This window comes from Gymnodraco acuticeps, unplaced genomic scaffold (genome assembly GCF_902827175.1).
Source record: "Gymnodraco acuticeps unplaced genomic scaffold, fGymAcu1.1, whole genome shotgun sequence".
NCBI classification, from domain to species: domain Eukaryota; kingdom Metazoa; phylum Chordata; class Actinopteri; order Perciformes; family Bathydraconidae; genus Gymnodraco; species Gymnodraco acuticeps.
In genome coordinates this window covers 612,237-630,751 of record NW_022992081.1, presented here as the reverse complement: position 1 = coordinate 630,751, position 18,515 = coordinate 612,237, and the positions used below count along the sequence as shown (strand labels likewise).

Below are 18,515 nucleotides of genomic sequence, written 5' to 3'. Positions count from 1 at the left end.
TAAATAAAGGTACAAATAAAAAATAAAAAATAAAATAAATGTCCAATTTAATTACAAAAGATTCATTTATATGTATAGATTTTCATGTGTGTGAAAATCTATACATATAAATGAATCTTTTGTAATTAAATTGGACATTTATTTATTATATTTTTTATTTTCATGCAAAATAGGTCCATCCAACCAGCCGACACATTTTTCTAACCTTCTTCCAGACAAAGCCTGACGTGGCAACAGTGAGGGCAGGGAGTTTAGAGTAATCTTATTATAGCTTTCTATTTCTCTAAGAAAAAAACCTTGGTACCGCTAGAAACAATGCCAATGAGAGCTGTAAAACTAAGCCTTCACAATGGGCTGAAAGACCCAAAACACTCCCTAGAGCTGAGGGGAACTGCAGAGTCGCAAGATGATTTGTTGTTGACGCTTTAGGCGACCCCTTTTACATTACACATAGTCATTAAATAAATTATTAATATAAAACTTTGATTAGTAGTGTTGCTTTAATGGAATTTAAATCACATTTTGCTAAGCCTTTCCTCCGTGTAAGGATATTTTGAGACATATAAGGAGTTTAGGACAAGATTCATGTTCTGTATTACATGCATTATTTTACCCGGTTAATTTAACTTGGTCTATATTCACAACAGCAGAGTAATGGTGGAAAGATGCTTCAGCAGGTTTCAAGATTTGAGTCCACATGAGCTTTTTTTCCATATAATTTTATTTCCAAAAAGCAGTCAGAGAAAAGTAAGACAAGCCAGTCAAGAACAACAAAACAAATCCCCCAAAGGGAATCAAAACAAAAACTGATAAAGACATAAGGCCTGATGATATATACAACAGCAGACATCTTTTTGGTGTTGCAGTACCAGTGAACCACTCCACAAACTCATGGTATTCTTCACATCAGATCAAAAACAAATAACAAAATAAAAGGTTTTCCTTCTTTTAATGGACAGAGAACGTACTAAAAGTCAGCTAAGGCACACAGAGCCTCCCCGGAAAAAGATAACGGGGGGGGGGAAACGTCAGTTCAGAGAAGTTTGTGCAACAGTTGCTCAACAATACATTCCAGCAAGAACAACAACAATCTGGCATGTGATTTTCTCTGAGAGGCAAAAAGGACAAGGTTGTTGTCACAGCTGTCCAAAAAACACTGAAACAGGTTATGTACTTTGATCAATAAACGCCATCAATTTACTCTTTGTGCCCAGTTATTAACACTTCAGAAATTCTTAATAATTCATTTTAACCACATCTGTATTTACATGTACAATACCTTTTTTTTTTTAAAACAATATTTCAATACAAAATACCTATGTACATCTTCATTTTTTAATCATTTTGTTACAAAATAGGACTTCCACATTGACTTACATTTATTTAATTCACCTTTTTCCAAAACTGTCATTGAGCTTACATAATAATATGTATTGTGTGATGTAGTTGTTCTGAACAGGGAGGCATGATAAGTTAAAAGCTGGCAGCAGAGGCCAACCAGTGAAAAACTAAAACCGTCCTTTTCATCTTAAACCCGAGAATGCGTTAAGAGGGAAGGAGTGATAGCATTCGACACATCCGACAAGAGAGGCAAGGTGAACTTGACATTAATGAACAGAAATGTCTCTTAATTAGCCTGTGCAGAAACACTCACTTAGCCCGTGTGCTGGCTAAACAATGTTGACAATCACAGATTGAACTCTAATTGGCTCCAGATGAAACTTATTTCAAAGAAAAACAAACATCTGAGCGCACCTGTTGTTCAGGATGAGTTATAAATTGTTGTCCGGAGATTGTCTCAATGGCAGAACAAGGGTTGATGGGTCATGTAGTGATTTATGCATTTTGCAATAAAATACAATATAATATTCACTTGAAATTGTACATTATGGTCACAGCATGAAGATCACCACAATCATTCTGAAACTGACTTGAACCATGAAACACCAAAATGCAAAGTTTCTCCTTCAACTCAGACGCTGTCCAATGTGTGTGAGGTTTGTTTCCCTTCGCTGCTTGGTGAGGTTGTTAGGTATAGTTGACCTCTGACCCCGCAGGTCAGTGTCTTTCTCTTGGCAAACAGCCATGTACGAAACCAAGACAAGGAGATCTATTCAGACAGGACAACACAGACAACACACAGGTGCGGGCCGTAAAAAGGTACAAGTTTGGGGTTAGGGCCTTTGTAAATAAAGGCGGCTTTCTTTACAAAAAATATTATCATGCTGCCAAGGCAGCGTCGCAGTTATTTAGTCACTGACTAAAAATATCAGTATTAATATAAACTTATAAATAAATAGCGACTCATGGACTCACCCAACCCCACTTCCTCATTCACACATTTTTTTTTGAGACTTGTATAATCTTGTACAACATAAGGTGGAAGAAAGTAAAAAAAGATGAGGATGATCATTTAAGGTCAGCTCAAGTGTTTCAAGTTGGAGGCATGTCGGTGAAAAAAACAACCTCTTGGTTTTTAGTAAAACAAACCGAAACTATGTGAATGTGAAGTCTTAAAACGCTATTGTATAAAGAACAAAAATGAAGCTTTCATGAATTTACAACACTAAAACTAACATTAGATTTATATTATAATCCAAATAGGTTTCATTATTCTGAAAAGGCCTCTTTATTTGCATTCTTCTTTTTCCATATTTTAACGAAATGTTACTGCAGCAGTTCCACATCCTGATCAGGCACTGAACTGAGAGCAGTTGTGCTGCTGTTACTGATCCGTTCTACTGATTTACAAACTGAAGTCATCCAACTATCAGAAAGTTTTGAATTGGTTTGCTTTGAAAATGCTAAAATATTTCTCCATAAAGGGGACATTTATAATCTTAAATGGTGCTGCATTTGAGTTGTATCAAAATAATCTTCTCCGACTGTTTGGGTAAATCTGAACACTCAGATGTTGTCTCATTTTATTTATGTTGACACACACTTAAGGAGGCACATTTAGTTCAGTACTAGGCTTCCTCCTCATGCATGTCTTTTTCTGCAGCAGAGCTTCGTCTGCTGCCAGTGTCACATGACCGCTGTGCCCCGTGCAGGGCTTTAAAAGCTGACTTCATAATTCATTCAGCAGCAAAAATAAATGCTCGAAAATTGCAACGTTTGATCACAGTAAAACTCAGCCATGAGAAGGAAAATAAAGACACAGGAAACTGAAATAGCAAAGCCAGCATAATCCCCTAAAAGGAGGAACCCCGTGGGAGGATCTGAAAATCGTTCCCTTCGCTTTCTGTCCAGACACACTCGCTAACCCCCGAGAAAATCCACTTTTTCCTTTGTTTCCCTCTCCTCTAGAGACAGAGATCACGTTTCCTTCCCCCACCTGCAGCGAAGCCCTTAAATAAATAAAAATCAACAATGAATCTCCTGCGCCGCGGCCTCCTGTCCAGCTGGAGGCCTCGCTGCTATCTGATGCGCCCGTCTTCGCGCGCCACTCCCATGTGGGACTTGGGGTCTGGGCTCAGGGAGCTCCAGGGGTTCTTAGGGCAGGCCTGCATCACGGGGCAGGCGGTGGGGCCCACGGCGCAGACGTCGGCCGCCTCCCACATCTCGCCCACCAGGCTGTCTGACCAGCGCTCCAGCTCGGGGCCGGTCAGGGCCGCATTCCTCTTGGCCTGCTCCACGAAGCCCAGGCTGACCGGGATGTTGAGCACCGGGTTAAGGCCGTGGAAACTCTGCTCCATGTAGCTGTTCTTGGTGGGCCCGTTGTGGAGCTTCAGAGTATCCTCTGGAGAGACGTGGGAAGGAAGAGAGAAAGAGAACAGAGAAGGAGTTGATCATCAGTGGTCAGACGGAGAGAGGGAGACATGAATGGTAAGATATCAAAGCAAAGAACATGTGTTGCTTAAGTATTATCTGAACCGGTGTCTTGGTACTGCTAATTTTGTTGGATTGATTCTCACAACTAAGTCTCATTCTTTCATGTGGTATTTCAAGCCACTGTGATGCTGACTGTGTGGAAACGGTCAGACGCGCCCTCATTCTTTCTTCCCATGACAGGCAGGAAGACAGAAAAACGTAGACACACTTTCCCCTTTAAAACACTTTCTCCACCCTAAACTCCACTGAGGCTGTAAATTCCTCACTGCTACTCTAACTGGGGCGCTAGCCAGCCTCTCTTACCATGGCTGAGCAGCGCTTTTCATGCACCGGTGACAGAAAAGATGCAGTCAGACATGAGGTGCACCGCCAGGCAGAGAGATGGCCATACCATGCCAGCTAGCTTTGTGGTGGCAGAGTGTGTGACTGTACACTGTGCATTTGTGTGTGTGTGTGTGTGTGTGTGCTTCAGCCAATGCGGGTGGAAGGCCATGTCATAAAGTTGAACTGGCATTGCAGGTAGGAGAGAAACCTGGTGCCAGACATGGCAGTGCATTAAAGGCGGCTGGATGGAAGGCACACAGTGAGCCAAGCATGCACAGGATTATTATATTATGTCTACAAAATACAATTAAAAAGTAGATAACTTTATTCTACTGCTAAAAGTTAGGAAATATTTTAAATGATTTAATCCTACTTAATGTCAGGTATTTCTTATTACTGGTATTGTAAGACAATAAGGTCTTTACGGTAATAATATTTACTGAATTCTAAATCATAGCATAATGGGAGCACTTATGGAAATAGAACTGACTTAATATTTTCCGTTATACAGAACTATCTATTTAACATATGCCAACGTAAGCCACCACAAGCTACTGGTCATACCAAATGGAATGTTCATTAGTATACTGAATTGAATACAGTTAGATTTTGCTGCTTAAAACAGCTGTTCATTTAAATTCAAAGTTACATAACATACATACATATGCTTTAAGTTTGCAAACACAGTAGCAAAGCTATGATCGATAAAACAAAATGCAAAACAGAGGGCACATTTGCATTTGTTACAGAAAAGAGCTATGGCAGCTTAAAATTACCCAAGAAGCATGCATAAATTATAACTGAGCCGGTAACAGTGTATCTGATGCTACTCATCTGATAACTGAGGTACAACACTATATAAGATAACAAACTTTGGAGCGACACCGTTAAATTAGCATTAGGGTAAATGTGTCTCCACATACGTCAATAGGAAGCCAGAGAAGATTGAACCTAAACAGCCGTAAACCCAGAGATGAATATTTAACTCATACTTTCGCACAACAGCCCGCTGAGACTCAGGTCGAAGACAAAGCTCTTACTTGTTGTTTGTCTCCATCATTAAAACGGCTCAGTAAGATTATTAGACGGAGAAAGGCCCGATTAAGCCGAACCAGCGTCTCTACTCTCATGTGATTTCTGGGCAAAGTAGCTGCTTACAGACTTAAACAATGCGATGTCCCTTATCCACGCTGCCTGATTGATTTCATTGTTTCATTGTTTTTGGACGGCTAAGTGCGCTGTTGTTTAACACTCTTGTTAAGTGTGTATGAGCAGCAGCCGGGTTATTAAAGGTGACTTGATGACAAACAACCGGAGTCTGCAGAGGCCCAGAGGCTTGATTAGAAAGGGTATCAATGCAAATATAAGGCTGCGCCTATCGTTACTTCAGTCAATGCAAACTATGTGAGTGTCAATTGAAGAAGATACTAAAAACTGTTTTTCTCATGTTTAACATCCAGTATTTGAACTATTGATCGAGATAAAGCAGGTGATTTTTGTGTTTCAAAGCAAAAATAAGCGTTACATGGGTTTATCACAACTACAAGCAGCAGTGGCTTCTACTCTAAAAACGTGACAACAAAAATGCTCACAATGTTTGGTTTGAACACTAAGTCTAATTTTGTGACGTGTTCAAAATGCAAGAGGGGGAAGGGGAAAAATGTGTAAGTAACAATACTGCTCTATACTAATGATCCATTACAAGAAGAAGTCCTTCATTTGAAATTGTACTTAAAAGTAAACAACTGTAATTGCCAAAATGCTGCAAAAGTAACAGTACATATTCTCCAGAACAGCCTCTTTCATAGTGAGTTCATATTTAATGTTATTGGATTATTATTATTACCTGTGCCTTCCCATTTGAGTTCATTTTACTTTATTTCTAAGTATCGTAAATCATATTATGATCCTAGTATTTCACATTCGCATTGTACTTTTACTTCTTACATTTTCAAAACAGGTTCGTTCCTTTAGTTTGAATGTGTGTTTGGTGGCGTGATCATTATTATTTAGAGTCATTGCGTGCCTATTGATTTGAACACGATCCGTGTATCCATCATTTCCTGGTTTCTCTAAACTAGAGGGACCAATGAAAACGTTATCAATTTGCCGTTGTTCAGCATCGAAACATTCGTTAGCTAACAATTCCATGATTGTTCAATTAATATAAAGGGAGGTCAGTTACTCTATAAAACAGATGGTAGCTATGGGTACTTTTTCGAAAGTACATTTCGAAGCCCAAACTTCTTTATTGTTACTTGAATAAAGAAGTTTAGTCACTACTTCTACTTTTACCAGAGTATTTTTAAACACGAGTATCTGTCCTTCTACGTGAGTAAAGGATGTGTGTACTTTTGCCATCTCTGCACATAACAGAGGAAGGAATGAAGTGAATGAATCTCACCTTGTCGTATGGGCTGGTGCTTGCTGTAGGTCAGCGGGGCGATGAGGAAGCGCATCTCGGCCACGGGGCTCCAGTGGTGCAGGATGCGGACGCTCCACACGCCGGGCCGCAGGGGCAGGTTGAGCGGCGGGCGGTAGTGAGTGAACTCTGCCCCCGCGTCAATCAGGATGTCATAGGTGGCCGCGATGACGTTGGTGGGGTCGATCCACACGACCGTGACGGTGACGTTGGGCCCCTTGCTCCACTTCTGCATGCCCACCGTCTCGTCCATGGGGCCCATCAGGCCGCCGAAGTTTCTGAACATGCGCTCTTTGGCATCCCACTCAGTGCCAATCTAAAAAAGAGAAATAAGAGTGACATGATGAGGTAAGTCGAGTAGAGGAGCGAGATATAAATACATACTCTGTGCATGCATCATCATTTGATTAATAAAGGTCCCCTATTATGCAAAATCCACGTTTTCATGTCTTTTATACTTAAACATGTGTCCCCTCTGTGTAAAGAGATTCTGAAAGTTTCAGGAAAAAAGATTAGCTCACTTTTTGTCCTGATCCATTTATATAAAAACCTGTCTGAAAATGAGCTGATCAGATTTTGGACACTTTATGATGTCATAACGATTGTTTGGCTTGTGTAACCATTAGCCAATCACCAACCAAGGTAACCCCCCCACCTTATCACCTGAATTGTGTTCTTTTAAACCAAATATCTCTCAGAGGGGTGTGGCTCCTTATTTTCAAAGTAACAGACGAGAATCAGCACTTTTGAAACAGGGCTGAAACAGAGGGGGTTATGGGATGCTACAATGCACGATCTATTTGGTATTTCGAGCCAAAAACTTCAGAGACATGTTTTGTATTTAACCTCCTGGGACCCAGCCCATTGAAAATGTCCACTGTAGTGGACATTTTGTTAACATGCATCTCCTTTTACTCTTTTGAGCTACTCTATCAATCCCTGGTGTGCTGTACAGAGGACATCCTGGTCTTTCCAGTGATATGTCATTGGTTAAAATTGCATGCTGGGAAGTTCCTCTTTCTTTTCATCCAAAATGGCTGGCATACCAACAACAACATTGTATAGAAGCAGGAGGAGAAGTCAAATATTGTTGAATAATTGTAATTTTTACCATGAAAATCATATATGTTCTTGTTTATTAACATGTGAGGAACTCTATCATTAGTTCTGAAAGCAATTAAATAATTCAAGTTTTGAAATAACAGCTCTTTTATAAATGTCCATCCTAGTGGACGTCAGGACCATCTTCATGGACTTTATGACTCAATATTGTTGCAGGAGACGGAACTGAAGCAGATATTTTCTGCACCAGATAGTTCAGGGAGATTCAGATTTAGAGCTCTCAGATGATGAGAGAGATGAGGCTTTCACACCTGGGATAGAAGAGGGTCAAGAAGAAAGGGGGGAAAGATGCAGGAGGCTCCATGAGCGCACAGATACAGACAGAGACAGATAGGGACGAGCTGGAAAGACATGGCCCTCTGTGGGCCCAGAGTAGCACGTATGTCTTATTGTTGTTTTTATTTTAAGTGGAGCCATGAAAAATGAGAATTGTCTCAGGAATGCAAGCTTTGTTTCTATGAGCATGGTCAAATGGAGACCACATCCATAAAACTAGTCAAGATGACCCTACAGCCCGTGCTGATTGGAGTCAATGAGGTACTTTCTACATTGACTACAAAGTCTTTGAAGATCTGGAAAGATTCACCAAAAACCAAGCTAGTTTTGTATTGACCAAATAAACAGTAATGTTCAGATCAATTACTTATTCATGTTTTAAATAAAGGTGAATGTATTATTGTATTAATATCACTCTATAACCATAATACGTTACATAGTCCATCTGTTAATTTTGGCTGTCTTTTCAAACTAATATGGTCCCAACGTCCTCTACAGTGGACATACTGTAACATTTTAAAATAAAATAAAAAAAGTCTAAATTGCAAGATGTTTTTTTTAACCCTAAATAGGTAGGAAATCACAAAAAAAAGGAAATTGGAAGACACTTTTTTTCCTCGGGTCCCAAGAGACCTATAATATCTTGATGAAAAACAGTATAATAGGGGACCTTTAAGATAACCAATATCTGCACTGAATTATCGAGGGGATTCATCTCCAGCATGCATTTTCCATCAAACAGCCACACACTGCAGCCCAGCCCTCCACAGCTGTTATGTAACGTCATAATGAGCAGAGGCTGACAGCAGAGATTGTGTCTTCCTGCACATTTTGAGTCTATTCGTCTGATTGAGCTGTATTCCTGAGTATATCTTTTACAGGGAAAATGAGAGGCAGCCCGAGGACCGCACATGACTAGACCCCGACCACATCCCCTTGGGGGGGGGAGGAGATTAAATGCATCCATGTTTGCTTTCAGAACACATCTCAGAGATCGAAAGAAAGAAGAAGGGCAATAAGCAGCGGGAACCAGCGTGAGCAGTATTTGTTCTCAACATAAACTGCAGAGGAGAGGATTACAATCTGACATCAGTGGGAAAAAAACACTGACATTATATGCAGACAGCGTTTTGACCGAAGAAAAAGGGATGCTCGGAGCAAACTCCCATAAAAAAGGTCTAAGTGCTGCAACAAAGATAGAGAATGCTGCCTTCTCTGCGAAAATGTTGCGGTAAATAAACGGAATATAAAAACATAACAGATAATACCAAAGTCAAATATATCTCTTGTGAATATAGGACACATGCATTGCCTCTGGCTGCAGAATATAGAATTAGCTGGCAGCATGCGGCACACTGGACGACTGCCAGAGGAACAAGGAGCCAATTTAATATTATTACGTCCTGCAAGCTTACATAATTAACATTTAGCAGACACATGTTTGTTTCATTTAACTTAGATCTATAGGTCATGTATTTTTTAACTTATGATTTGACGATAAAGGACATTGAAGGACTAAAAAAAAAGACAGTAAAAGGAAGGGGAAACAAATGACGAGAACAGCGTGAATACATGAGTATGGCTAATTGCCTTTAATGTCTCCATTTCGGTAAAAGCTGTAACTGAAGACCTGCGTGTGTTGGATTGCAGAGATTGCAAAACGGTGCTGTATGCACAATGAGACACGTGGAGTGATCGAGATTGATGGGGGAGATGGGGTGATAGAGAGGGAGCACACACACACACACACACACACACACACACACACACACACACACACACACAACACACACACACACACACACACACACACACACACACACACACACACACACACACACACACACACACCACACACACACACACCACACACACACACACACACACACACACACACACACACACACACACACACACACACACACAGTGATAGATGTCTGGGGGTGTTGGCAGAAACGTGAGAAGGATGGCGTCTTTAGGAAGCGCTCATCCTTTACAATGGTAGCTGATTATCACCCCTCACCCTTCTGGACGATCAATGGCTGACTGGAACTGACTCTGTACGGCATCCTTCGAGAATTGAGATTGCGATGTCCAGTATAAATAGACACTAAACGCATAAATTAGACTGCGAGGGTCTGTCTTGGCCATCCGTGAAAAGACATCTCGCTTTCATCTCAATTATTGGACTGACCTCTGGCCATTTCTGCCCCATGGACCTTGGATCTTTTCTCTTTAAATTACTGCTCAGGTCTCCTGTCTGGCACCTCTGCAGCTCATTACTTTATTCAAGCCTGGCACACGCTACATCCACCGATTGATTGGCAGCGCTCTTGTTCGGAGCCCGAGAAAGAAATGAAGGGAGTATTGATGGAGGAATCTCACTGTAATCCATTGGGAGAGAGGAGGCAGAAGGCTGACTAAAGTCAGAGTTATGAGAGGGAGATTCTGACAATATGCAAAGGCTGTGGGTAGGAGGGGACCCACGAGACCTGCTTTTGCTTCTTGCCCAGAGTTGATTCGCCAACAAGCGTCGACAAAGTGCATAGTCAATTATGCAAAAACTGGTGGCAGAGCAGTTCCTCTTTTTTAAGGAGGCCAGACAAGTATTTTTTCACTTTCTGCACCAAGAAACACATATGGAATAAACTTACGCACATGCAGGCAATTCCTACCTAACAAAGCTTAAAGTACATAGAACATAAATATTGACATTGCACAGAGCTAGAGGTCCTAAAGCCCACGCAGATACAACATTTACTACGTTTTTTGCAGCTTTTTTCAACCTGTGGGATATGCCAAATGGTCAGATTGAATTAAACTCTTTGGTCATTTACATAGTTAGTTCACAATTCACTAATATGAAGAACGTATTATTATTATTATTTATTTAAATGTACTATTACATTTGAATATCATCATGACTACTAATGGGGCTTGCATCAAGGCTAACATATTTTTTTCCAATTATAGGCCATTTCATATCTCTATAGCAATATAGTTCACATATAGCTTGGTATAGCAGGTAATACGTAAATAAAACATCTATTTAAAATGGTAAAACCTATTATACTTATTCATGTGTGAACTAAACACTTGACAAAAGAAACCTTTTTTCCCCTTATTCAATTATGAACCCTGTAGTGCAAAATGAACTTAACAGCTGAAATAATGGAGAAAGAATTATGTAATATTTCAATATACTGTATACACATTTGTTAATCGTATTAAGCGGAGTGATCAAGTGTGAAGTAAAAACAAAGATATGAATGAGATTTTATTGGAAAATGTTTTTAGTATCTGCTAGTTATTATCATTTTAGGCAACGTTATTGAGTATTTCAATAACTATATATATAATTTTAATTCCACTAAAATGACAATAAATCATCAAAGTAAATGATCACAGATGACGTTCCTTCTGATGTAGTAACACTAAATGGATTGTTTTGAAATGTAATAGAGATGTGGACAGTGGGAGGCAACCCTGTGCCAGTAAAGGTGTCGAGGAAATATGACTCTGAATACATTACATTTGGACCCATTATTTATTTAAGTCATCACGGCTGACCGGGCTTACACATATTTGCAGTCAATTCTATTTTTAAATGTTTTTATTTTCTTATCTTTTTGGGAAGGTCTTCCTTGGATATGTACTGTGTTAGTGCAGCTTAAAGTTTAGAGTAAATTGGTTTTCAATATTTCAGTGATTCCTTTCTGTGACTAAGGTATCACTGACTTGGTTAAATTCAACAATCTGCAGGTAATAGACAAAGGAACCAGTAGAAAGAAATCCATTCCTCCAGTCTGACAGCGGGTCAAACAGGGATTAACTAATGGTCCATTTCAGCCTCCAGCTAGCGATGAACTCCACCCTCAACCTGTCCCTTGCTGCTCCTACACCATAAGCTTTTAGCTTAAGACCAATACCCAATCAAGCCTTATGACTGCTCACCAAGATGGAGGCTTATGACCTTTTTTTTTGCTGATAACTGTACTTGCGAGAAAATGCTTTTGTGGAGGTAATGCTGGCAACCTCATTGTGACCTCTACTTCACGTTTTCTCATCCCGCTGCCGGGCTGTTTACTCACTTCAACAAATTACTCAGATTTTCCACTCATCACCAGTAATTAATGAATTTTAGCAGATTTAACCCTCCTTTGTCCTCTGCTGTTGACCTAACCACTAAAGGAGAACATTACACATATATAATTATACTTTTCTCCATATAAGCTTCATCCTTGATATTGATTACCCATTTTATCCTCTGCTATATCTTCTGATTTAATGGAAAACATAAAAGGCTCCCATCTCATAATCCACCTATATTCCTCTTCTTCCTTCTGACCCTGAAGACCTTTTCACGACGTCACCAGCTAGCCGGCGCCAACACCTCCATTAAATAAGATGGGTCAATTTAATCAGGCAGCAGCAAGGACAGTCCCAGTAGTACATCTGGCCCTCCTTACAACGAAAGGGCATCAAAGCCCCTCGAGGCCCCGTTCAGAGGCTGATTAGTGGCACTTTGTGTCAGGGTAATCAAACACAGGTGCTCAGCAGCAGACCGGAGGACTCCCCGGGGCCACGTTTACGAGAGTAAGGGACTGTAAGACAGCGCTCGCTAATAAAGATGCACCGTGGAGCGATGGATGGAGGAAGGAAGGGTGGAGAATGCCTCAAAACAGAAGCAATAAACCTACAAAAGAGCAGATGGTTAGCTTAGCTTAGCATTAAAACTAAGCTTATAAAAAAAGTCAATATACTACTTCTACTGAATACTGCCTATGCCAACCTCTATTAAATGCTTAGAAGAAGACATCTGGGAGCTAGGTTTATTGTGTTTACATTATCTAAAAAGAAAATGGAGGACAAAGGCTCAGCTTGAAATATATCATGTTGAAATAAAACGTGATCTCCGATAATTCAGAACAAATAGAATTTGTTTGCATAGGATTGCAAAATGGACTAGCGCAAGACCCAAATCGCAGAATGTGCAATATTTATTGTAAGGGGGAAAATATATGTCAAAATACCATTCTAAAATAAAGCTTTGCCCAGGAGTGCAAATGATATACCACACTCAGCAATAGTAACATCAGTGATACAAAAAAAATCACACATCCTCTTTAATGACCACTCTTAAATGAAAGACATCTTTGAAGCACATAATATAACATGTTTGAAGCTTAATCCTACAAATTCATAATTTTTGAGGCTGTAGGTGTTTGTATTTTGTTTAATTATATATTGTATATTTGTTTTGCTCAAATCGTCAAAGAGTCAACTACTCTGATGACATCCACTAGAATAAGCCTTCTGGTATAACAGCTCTAAACCATCAGTCAAAGTCAGTCACTGTAAAATATTTGTCAAAGTAAGAATAATATACCTCTCAATGTCAGGGCTGACACTGAGGTGAAATACTAATTTTAACTGTGGGGGCTGTAAGTGGTCCAACAGTAAATCATGCTGTAAAAAGGCATATAAAGGCAGCTGGGAGGCGGCAGCAGAGGAGTGAAAGGAAAGCCATATCTGTCTTCCTTTCTATCTAAAGGAGGACAGGCATCGCATTGTTAAGCCAACCATATGGTCTATCTCGCAAACTCCAGCACATAGTGTTAGTATAATAGCTTGTTTCTGCTTAGTAAATAAAAAAGCGAGTTACTGCTGCTACGCCGTACTCTCCTGTTGAAGCTCTTTCTGCTCGTGTTTTTGAATGACACATGGACAAACTGACTGACTGACAGCCACCGCACAGTGGCAGACAGTGAAAGCTTTTCTCAGGCTGAGCAACCAGATAAAAGCCACAGCCAACATCACTTCACTGTCACTCATGATTTGTATAGTCTAGACACATACAGGGCTTCGTGAGAGGGACCTTCATGAGGTCAATTTGAAAGTGCTGGAAGAGGTAAAATCGGGTGTAAGTGTGTCTGGTGTTGGAGTGCGGTTCACTTGCAACACCAAACAGTCAAACATTTCTGCCAAAAAATAGGTCTAAAGATTTCTAAAAGTTTCTTAAAAGTTGGCACGAAAACCCTATGAAAAACCTATGCCCCTTACATCACCTGGATTCAGTAAGACAAATAACAACCGTTTACTACATGCTTGGATGCGCCAAGCTCTGGGGCTGAGCAGTGAAGCCTATGTGCAAGAGCCAAAAACTGCAGGTCATTAAATGTCCACTTGGGGCCAGGTCCAAATGGCATTCAATCCCCAAAGACCTCCATGCAAAAATAAACATGTTTACAGCCTGGTACAACAAATGGTGTTGGTCCCTGTAGCTAATTTCCCCATTTAACTTTGAGTGGGCTGAATCTTTACACAAGTAATCAATTTAAGCTTTAAATGTATGAGTGATTCTGGCCGTGGGCTCTTTGAGTGACAGTTGGGTGCTGCCTTAGTTTACTAGCCGTAGATGTGAACCCTGCCCCCCACAACTCAACCAACAGTAACCATTCTTTAAATAGATTGGAGTTACTGGGGGCCAACAATAGGACGGTCGTCACTGCCCACTTTGAGTTTCTCCTCACTGGTAAAGTCAGGATACTAGGTGTATTTTTTAAAGAGTGTTGTTATTGGTCTGCATGGTCAAGGAAGTCTACTCTTTACCTGTAGTGATACAAAGAGCTATAGCCACTTGCTTTCACAAAATGTTCAAAAAGAGGTAACCACAAAGCGATATTTAACTGAAAATACTAGGGAAATGTTTACTCAGAATTTCTCTTCCACACTTGCCCCTGCCAACATCTCAGTAAATGAGCTAGTAGATCATTTTAATTCAAAAATTAAAAATGTTATAGATGCCATTGCTCCAACTAAGGTAAAGGAAGTGTCTGGCAAGAAAATATCTCCATGGAGAAAGGCCATGACCGTGAAAACAGAAAAAAGAGAATGTCGAAAAGCTGAACGCAGGTGGCGAAAAACAAATCTCCAGGTTCACTTTGAAATCTATAAAGAGAGACTTGGCCTTTATAATTTGGAATTGAAAAACGCACGACAATCGTTCTTCTCTGACATCATTACCAAAAACAAAAACAACGCACGTGCCTTGTTTGCTACCGTCGACAGACTAACTAACCCCCCAGTGTCAGTAGCCTCTGAATTTCTATCCACCAGGGCGTGCAATGATTTTGCCTCCTTTTTCACTGACAAAATTCAGAAAATCAGACAAGCAGTCAGTGCCTCTGCATCAGGAACAGCAAATGTGTTGTCCCTATCTCCACTTAACATCAATTCAGACATCATGACACAATTCCATCAGATTAATGATAAAAACCTAGAGGACATTATTCAACTTCTGAAATCCTCCTCTTGCTGCCTTGATATTATTCCAACAGGATTTTTCAAAGATGTTTTGCCTTGCATGGCCTCAGATCTACTTCATATAGTAAACAAATCTCTTCACTCACGTATTTTTCCACAGGCCCTGAAAACTGCAGTCATTAAACCGCTCTTAAAAAAGAATAATCTAGATGCTTCAGTAATGAACAATTACAGGCCCATATCAAACCTCCCATTTCTAGGTAAAATCATTGAAAAAGTTGTTTTTCAACAGTTGAGTAATTTCTTGCATTTAAATAACTGTTTTGATGTGTTCCAGTCAGGCTTTCGTCCAAACCACAGCACTGAGACTGCTCTTGTAAAGGTCTTTAATGACATCCACTTAAACACAGACAGTGGCAGAACTTCAGTGTTAGTATTATTAGATGTCAGTGCTGCGTTTGACACTGTTGACCACAGCATATTACTAGACCGACTGGAAAACTGGGTGGGACTTTCGGAAACAGTTCTGAATTGGTTTGAATCCTACTTAAAGGACAGAAACAACTTTGTTTCTTTAGGTAAATACACATCTGAGTTGACAAATATGACATGTGGGGTTCCTCAAGGCTCCATCTTGGGGCCTCTTCTCTTTAACATCTACATGCTACCACTGGCTCAGATAATGAAGAACAACAAAATAAGTTACCATAGCTATGCAGATGACACACAAATTTACGTAACAATTTCACCAGGAGACTATGCTCCAATTCAAACACTGAGTAAGTGCATTGAACAAATCAATGACTGGATGTGTCAGAACTTTCTCCAATTAAACAAAGATAAAACTGAGGTAATGGTTTTTGGAGCCAAGGCAGAACGTATAAAAGTTAGCGCTGAGCTTCAGTGTGCAATGTTCAAAACAACAGATAAAGCCAGAAATCTAGGTGTAGTCATGGACTCTGACCTGAGTTTCAACAGTCACATTAAAACTGTTACTAAATCAGCCTACTATCACCTAAAGAATATATCTAGGATTAAAAGACTAATGTCACAGCAGGATTTGGAAAAACTTGTCCATGCTTTTATCTTCAGTAGACTCGACTACTGCAATGGTGTCTTCACAGGTCTCACTAAAAAATCTATTAGGAAGCTGCAGCTAATTCAGAACGCTGCTGCTCGAGTCCTCACTAACACTAAGAAAGTGGATCACATCACTCCAGTTCTGAAGTCTTTACACTGGCTTCCTGTGTGTCAAAGAATAGATTTCAAAATACTGCTGCTGGTTTATAAAGCACTGAATGGTTTAGGCCCAAAATACATTTCTGACCTCCTGCTAAATTATGAACCATCCAGATCTCTCAGGTCTTCAGGGACTGGTCAGCTTTCTGTCCCCAGAGTCAGAACTAAACATGATAAAGCAGCGTTCAGTTATTATGCTCCAAATATCTGGAACAAACTCCCAGAAACCTGCAGGTCCGCTGCAACTCTTACTACTTTTAAATCCAGGCTGAAGACTTTTCTTTTTGTCGCTGCTTTTAACTATTCATATCTTAGACTGCACTGTAACTTTTATCCATGTACTTTTTCTTTTAATGTTTAATTGCACTGTAACTTTTATCCATGTATTTTTTCTTTTAATGTTTATTTTATTAGCTTTTCTTTTTAATGACTGATTTTAAATGCCATTTTCTTAATCTCTTTCATTTTTGAATTGCCTTGTGTTGGAAAGTGCTATATAAATAAACTTGCCTTGCCTTGCTTTGTATCAAGGAAAAAGCATTCTTAAACATTGAACATTTATGTTCTTTGCTTCAAGATGATATTAGTTTCTGGTATATTAGTGTTTTAAATCACACAACTTCTTCCTGTCAATGCCCCGACATGAACGGTCGCCCTAAAGACTATTTTGTTCTAATGGTTCTGATGAACTCTATACATTTTTCCATCCAGTTTCAGCAATAAAACCAGGGAGATTGTCTTCAGTATCTAGTTGAGCAGAGTGAATCTACCTATAAAGCTGCTTCTGATTAACTGGAGAAGAAGGTCAATTTATATTCACTCAGTTAATTTGGTCCCTTTTTAAAAAGGCACTCTGTGGCCGTCTCATCACAGCAGAGCTGCTGTATCCCAAGCAGGCATTGTAGTAAACAGGAGCACAGATTAACATAACAAGACAATCAAGGGAAGCATTGCAGTGTGAAGGTGAGAAGACGTTCTATTAGGAAACAACAAATAAGCAGCACATGGAGCGTCATCCCTATAAACTTGGTTGAATTCAATCAATTTACATTTTACAAGGCCATTACAGGCAACAGTTTAATTGTGTGGGGATGCGTTGCTACAGTGTGAGCCTCTGCAAGGTCGCCATAGCAATGAATATAAGGCCACCCTGGCAATGAGCTGTACGTCTCACCTCTAATTACACGCTGCAGAGATGTGTTTTTCCTATGTGGTGCTTACTGTTTTATGGAACTCGTTTCCAGACAGTGGTGATTGCCGACTGATTGCTTTGTGACTCAGGCCAAACAAATGACTTCAATGTAAATGAAAAACAAATGCTATGCCACACTGGAGAATATAAAGACTCACCTCTGCAAGCTGCAACCTGCTGAATGTGCTGCTGGCAGGCGTGGTTAGCCTAAAGTTCTTCTTGGGTGCCACCCAGGTCTCCATGGTCTCCAGTTTGCTTGTTGCCAGGTTGGTGGCGTGGTGCTTCACCAGGTAGCCCTGGAACTGGTCTGCCTGGAAGTAGAGATGCACTGACACCGGATGACCCATGGGGAAGTACCTGGCAGAACACCGAGATAGAGAGCTCCCATTAGTAAACCGGATACCTGCTGACCTACCGGCTGTGCCGCTTTCCAGAGCCAACGGTGTAAGGGACAGAATATCAAGATTCATGTGGATACTGTCTGGAAGGAACCAGCCTTGGACATGCTAATGCATGCTCGCATTGAAGATTAGTGGGGGAGTCAATGTGGTCTGTGATTGTGTGACATTAATTCAATGACCTTTAAAAGAAAACCAATTGGTCAAAGACATGTGTCCACTGTGCTGATAATCCCCATTAAGCATTGCCAACACTTAGATAACCAGGGCTTTTTCAAAAACAATTGTAATGCTTGCACAGGGCTATTGCAGTAAATGAAATGTAAGTAATGGACTAGTGAAAATGTATTGAAGCTAAAGTACCTCTAAGTAAGTAAATGACAACCTTCTTCCATGATAATTATTGCTTTACTGTGCGGTGTGTGCTCCAACATGTGCTCTG

At 40.2% G+C, this 18,515-nt stretch overlaps 1 protein-coding gene across 1 annotated transcript in view; it reads right to left on the bottom strand.

Annotated features, from left to right (window-relative positions):
* Window positions 1-698: 698 nt before the first annotated feature.
* LOC117537260 (xylosyltransferase 1-like) overlaps window positions 699-18,515 on the bottom strand; it is a 103,553-nt gene continuing 85,736 nt past the window's right edge. Inside the window, 3 exon segments of the mRNA XM_034202428.1 lie at window positions 699-3,742; window positions 6,563-6,896; window positions 17,834-18,032. Of these exon segments, the coding sequence (XP_034058319.1) occupies window positions 3,420-3,742; window positions 6,563-6,896; window positions 17,834-18,032 (856 nt within the window). The 3' untranslated portion in view covers window positions 699-3,419.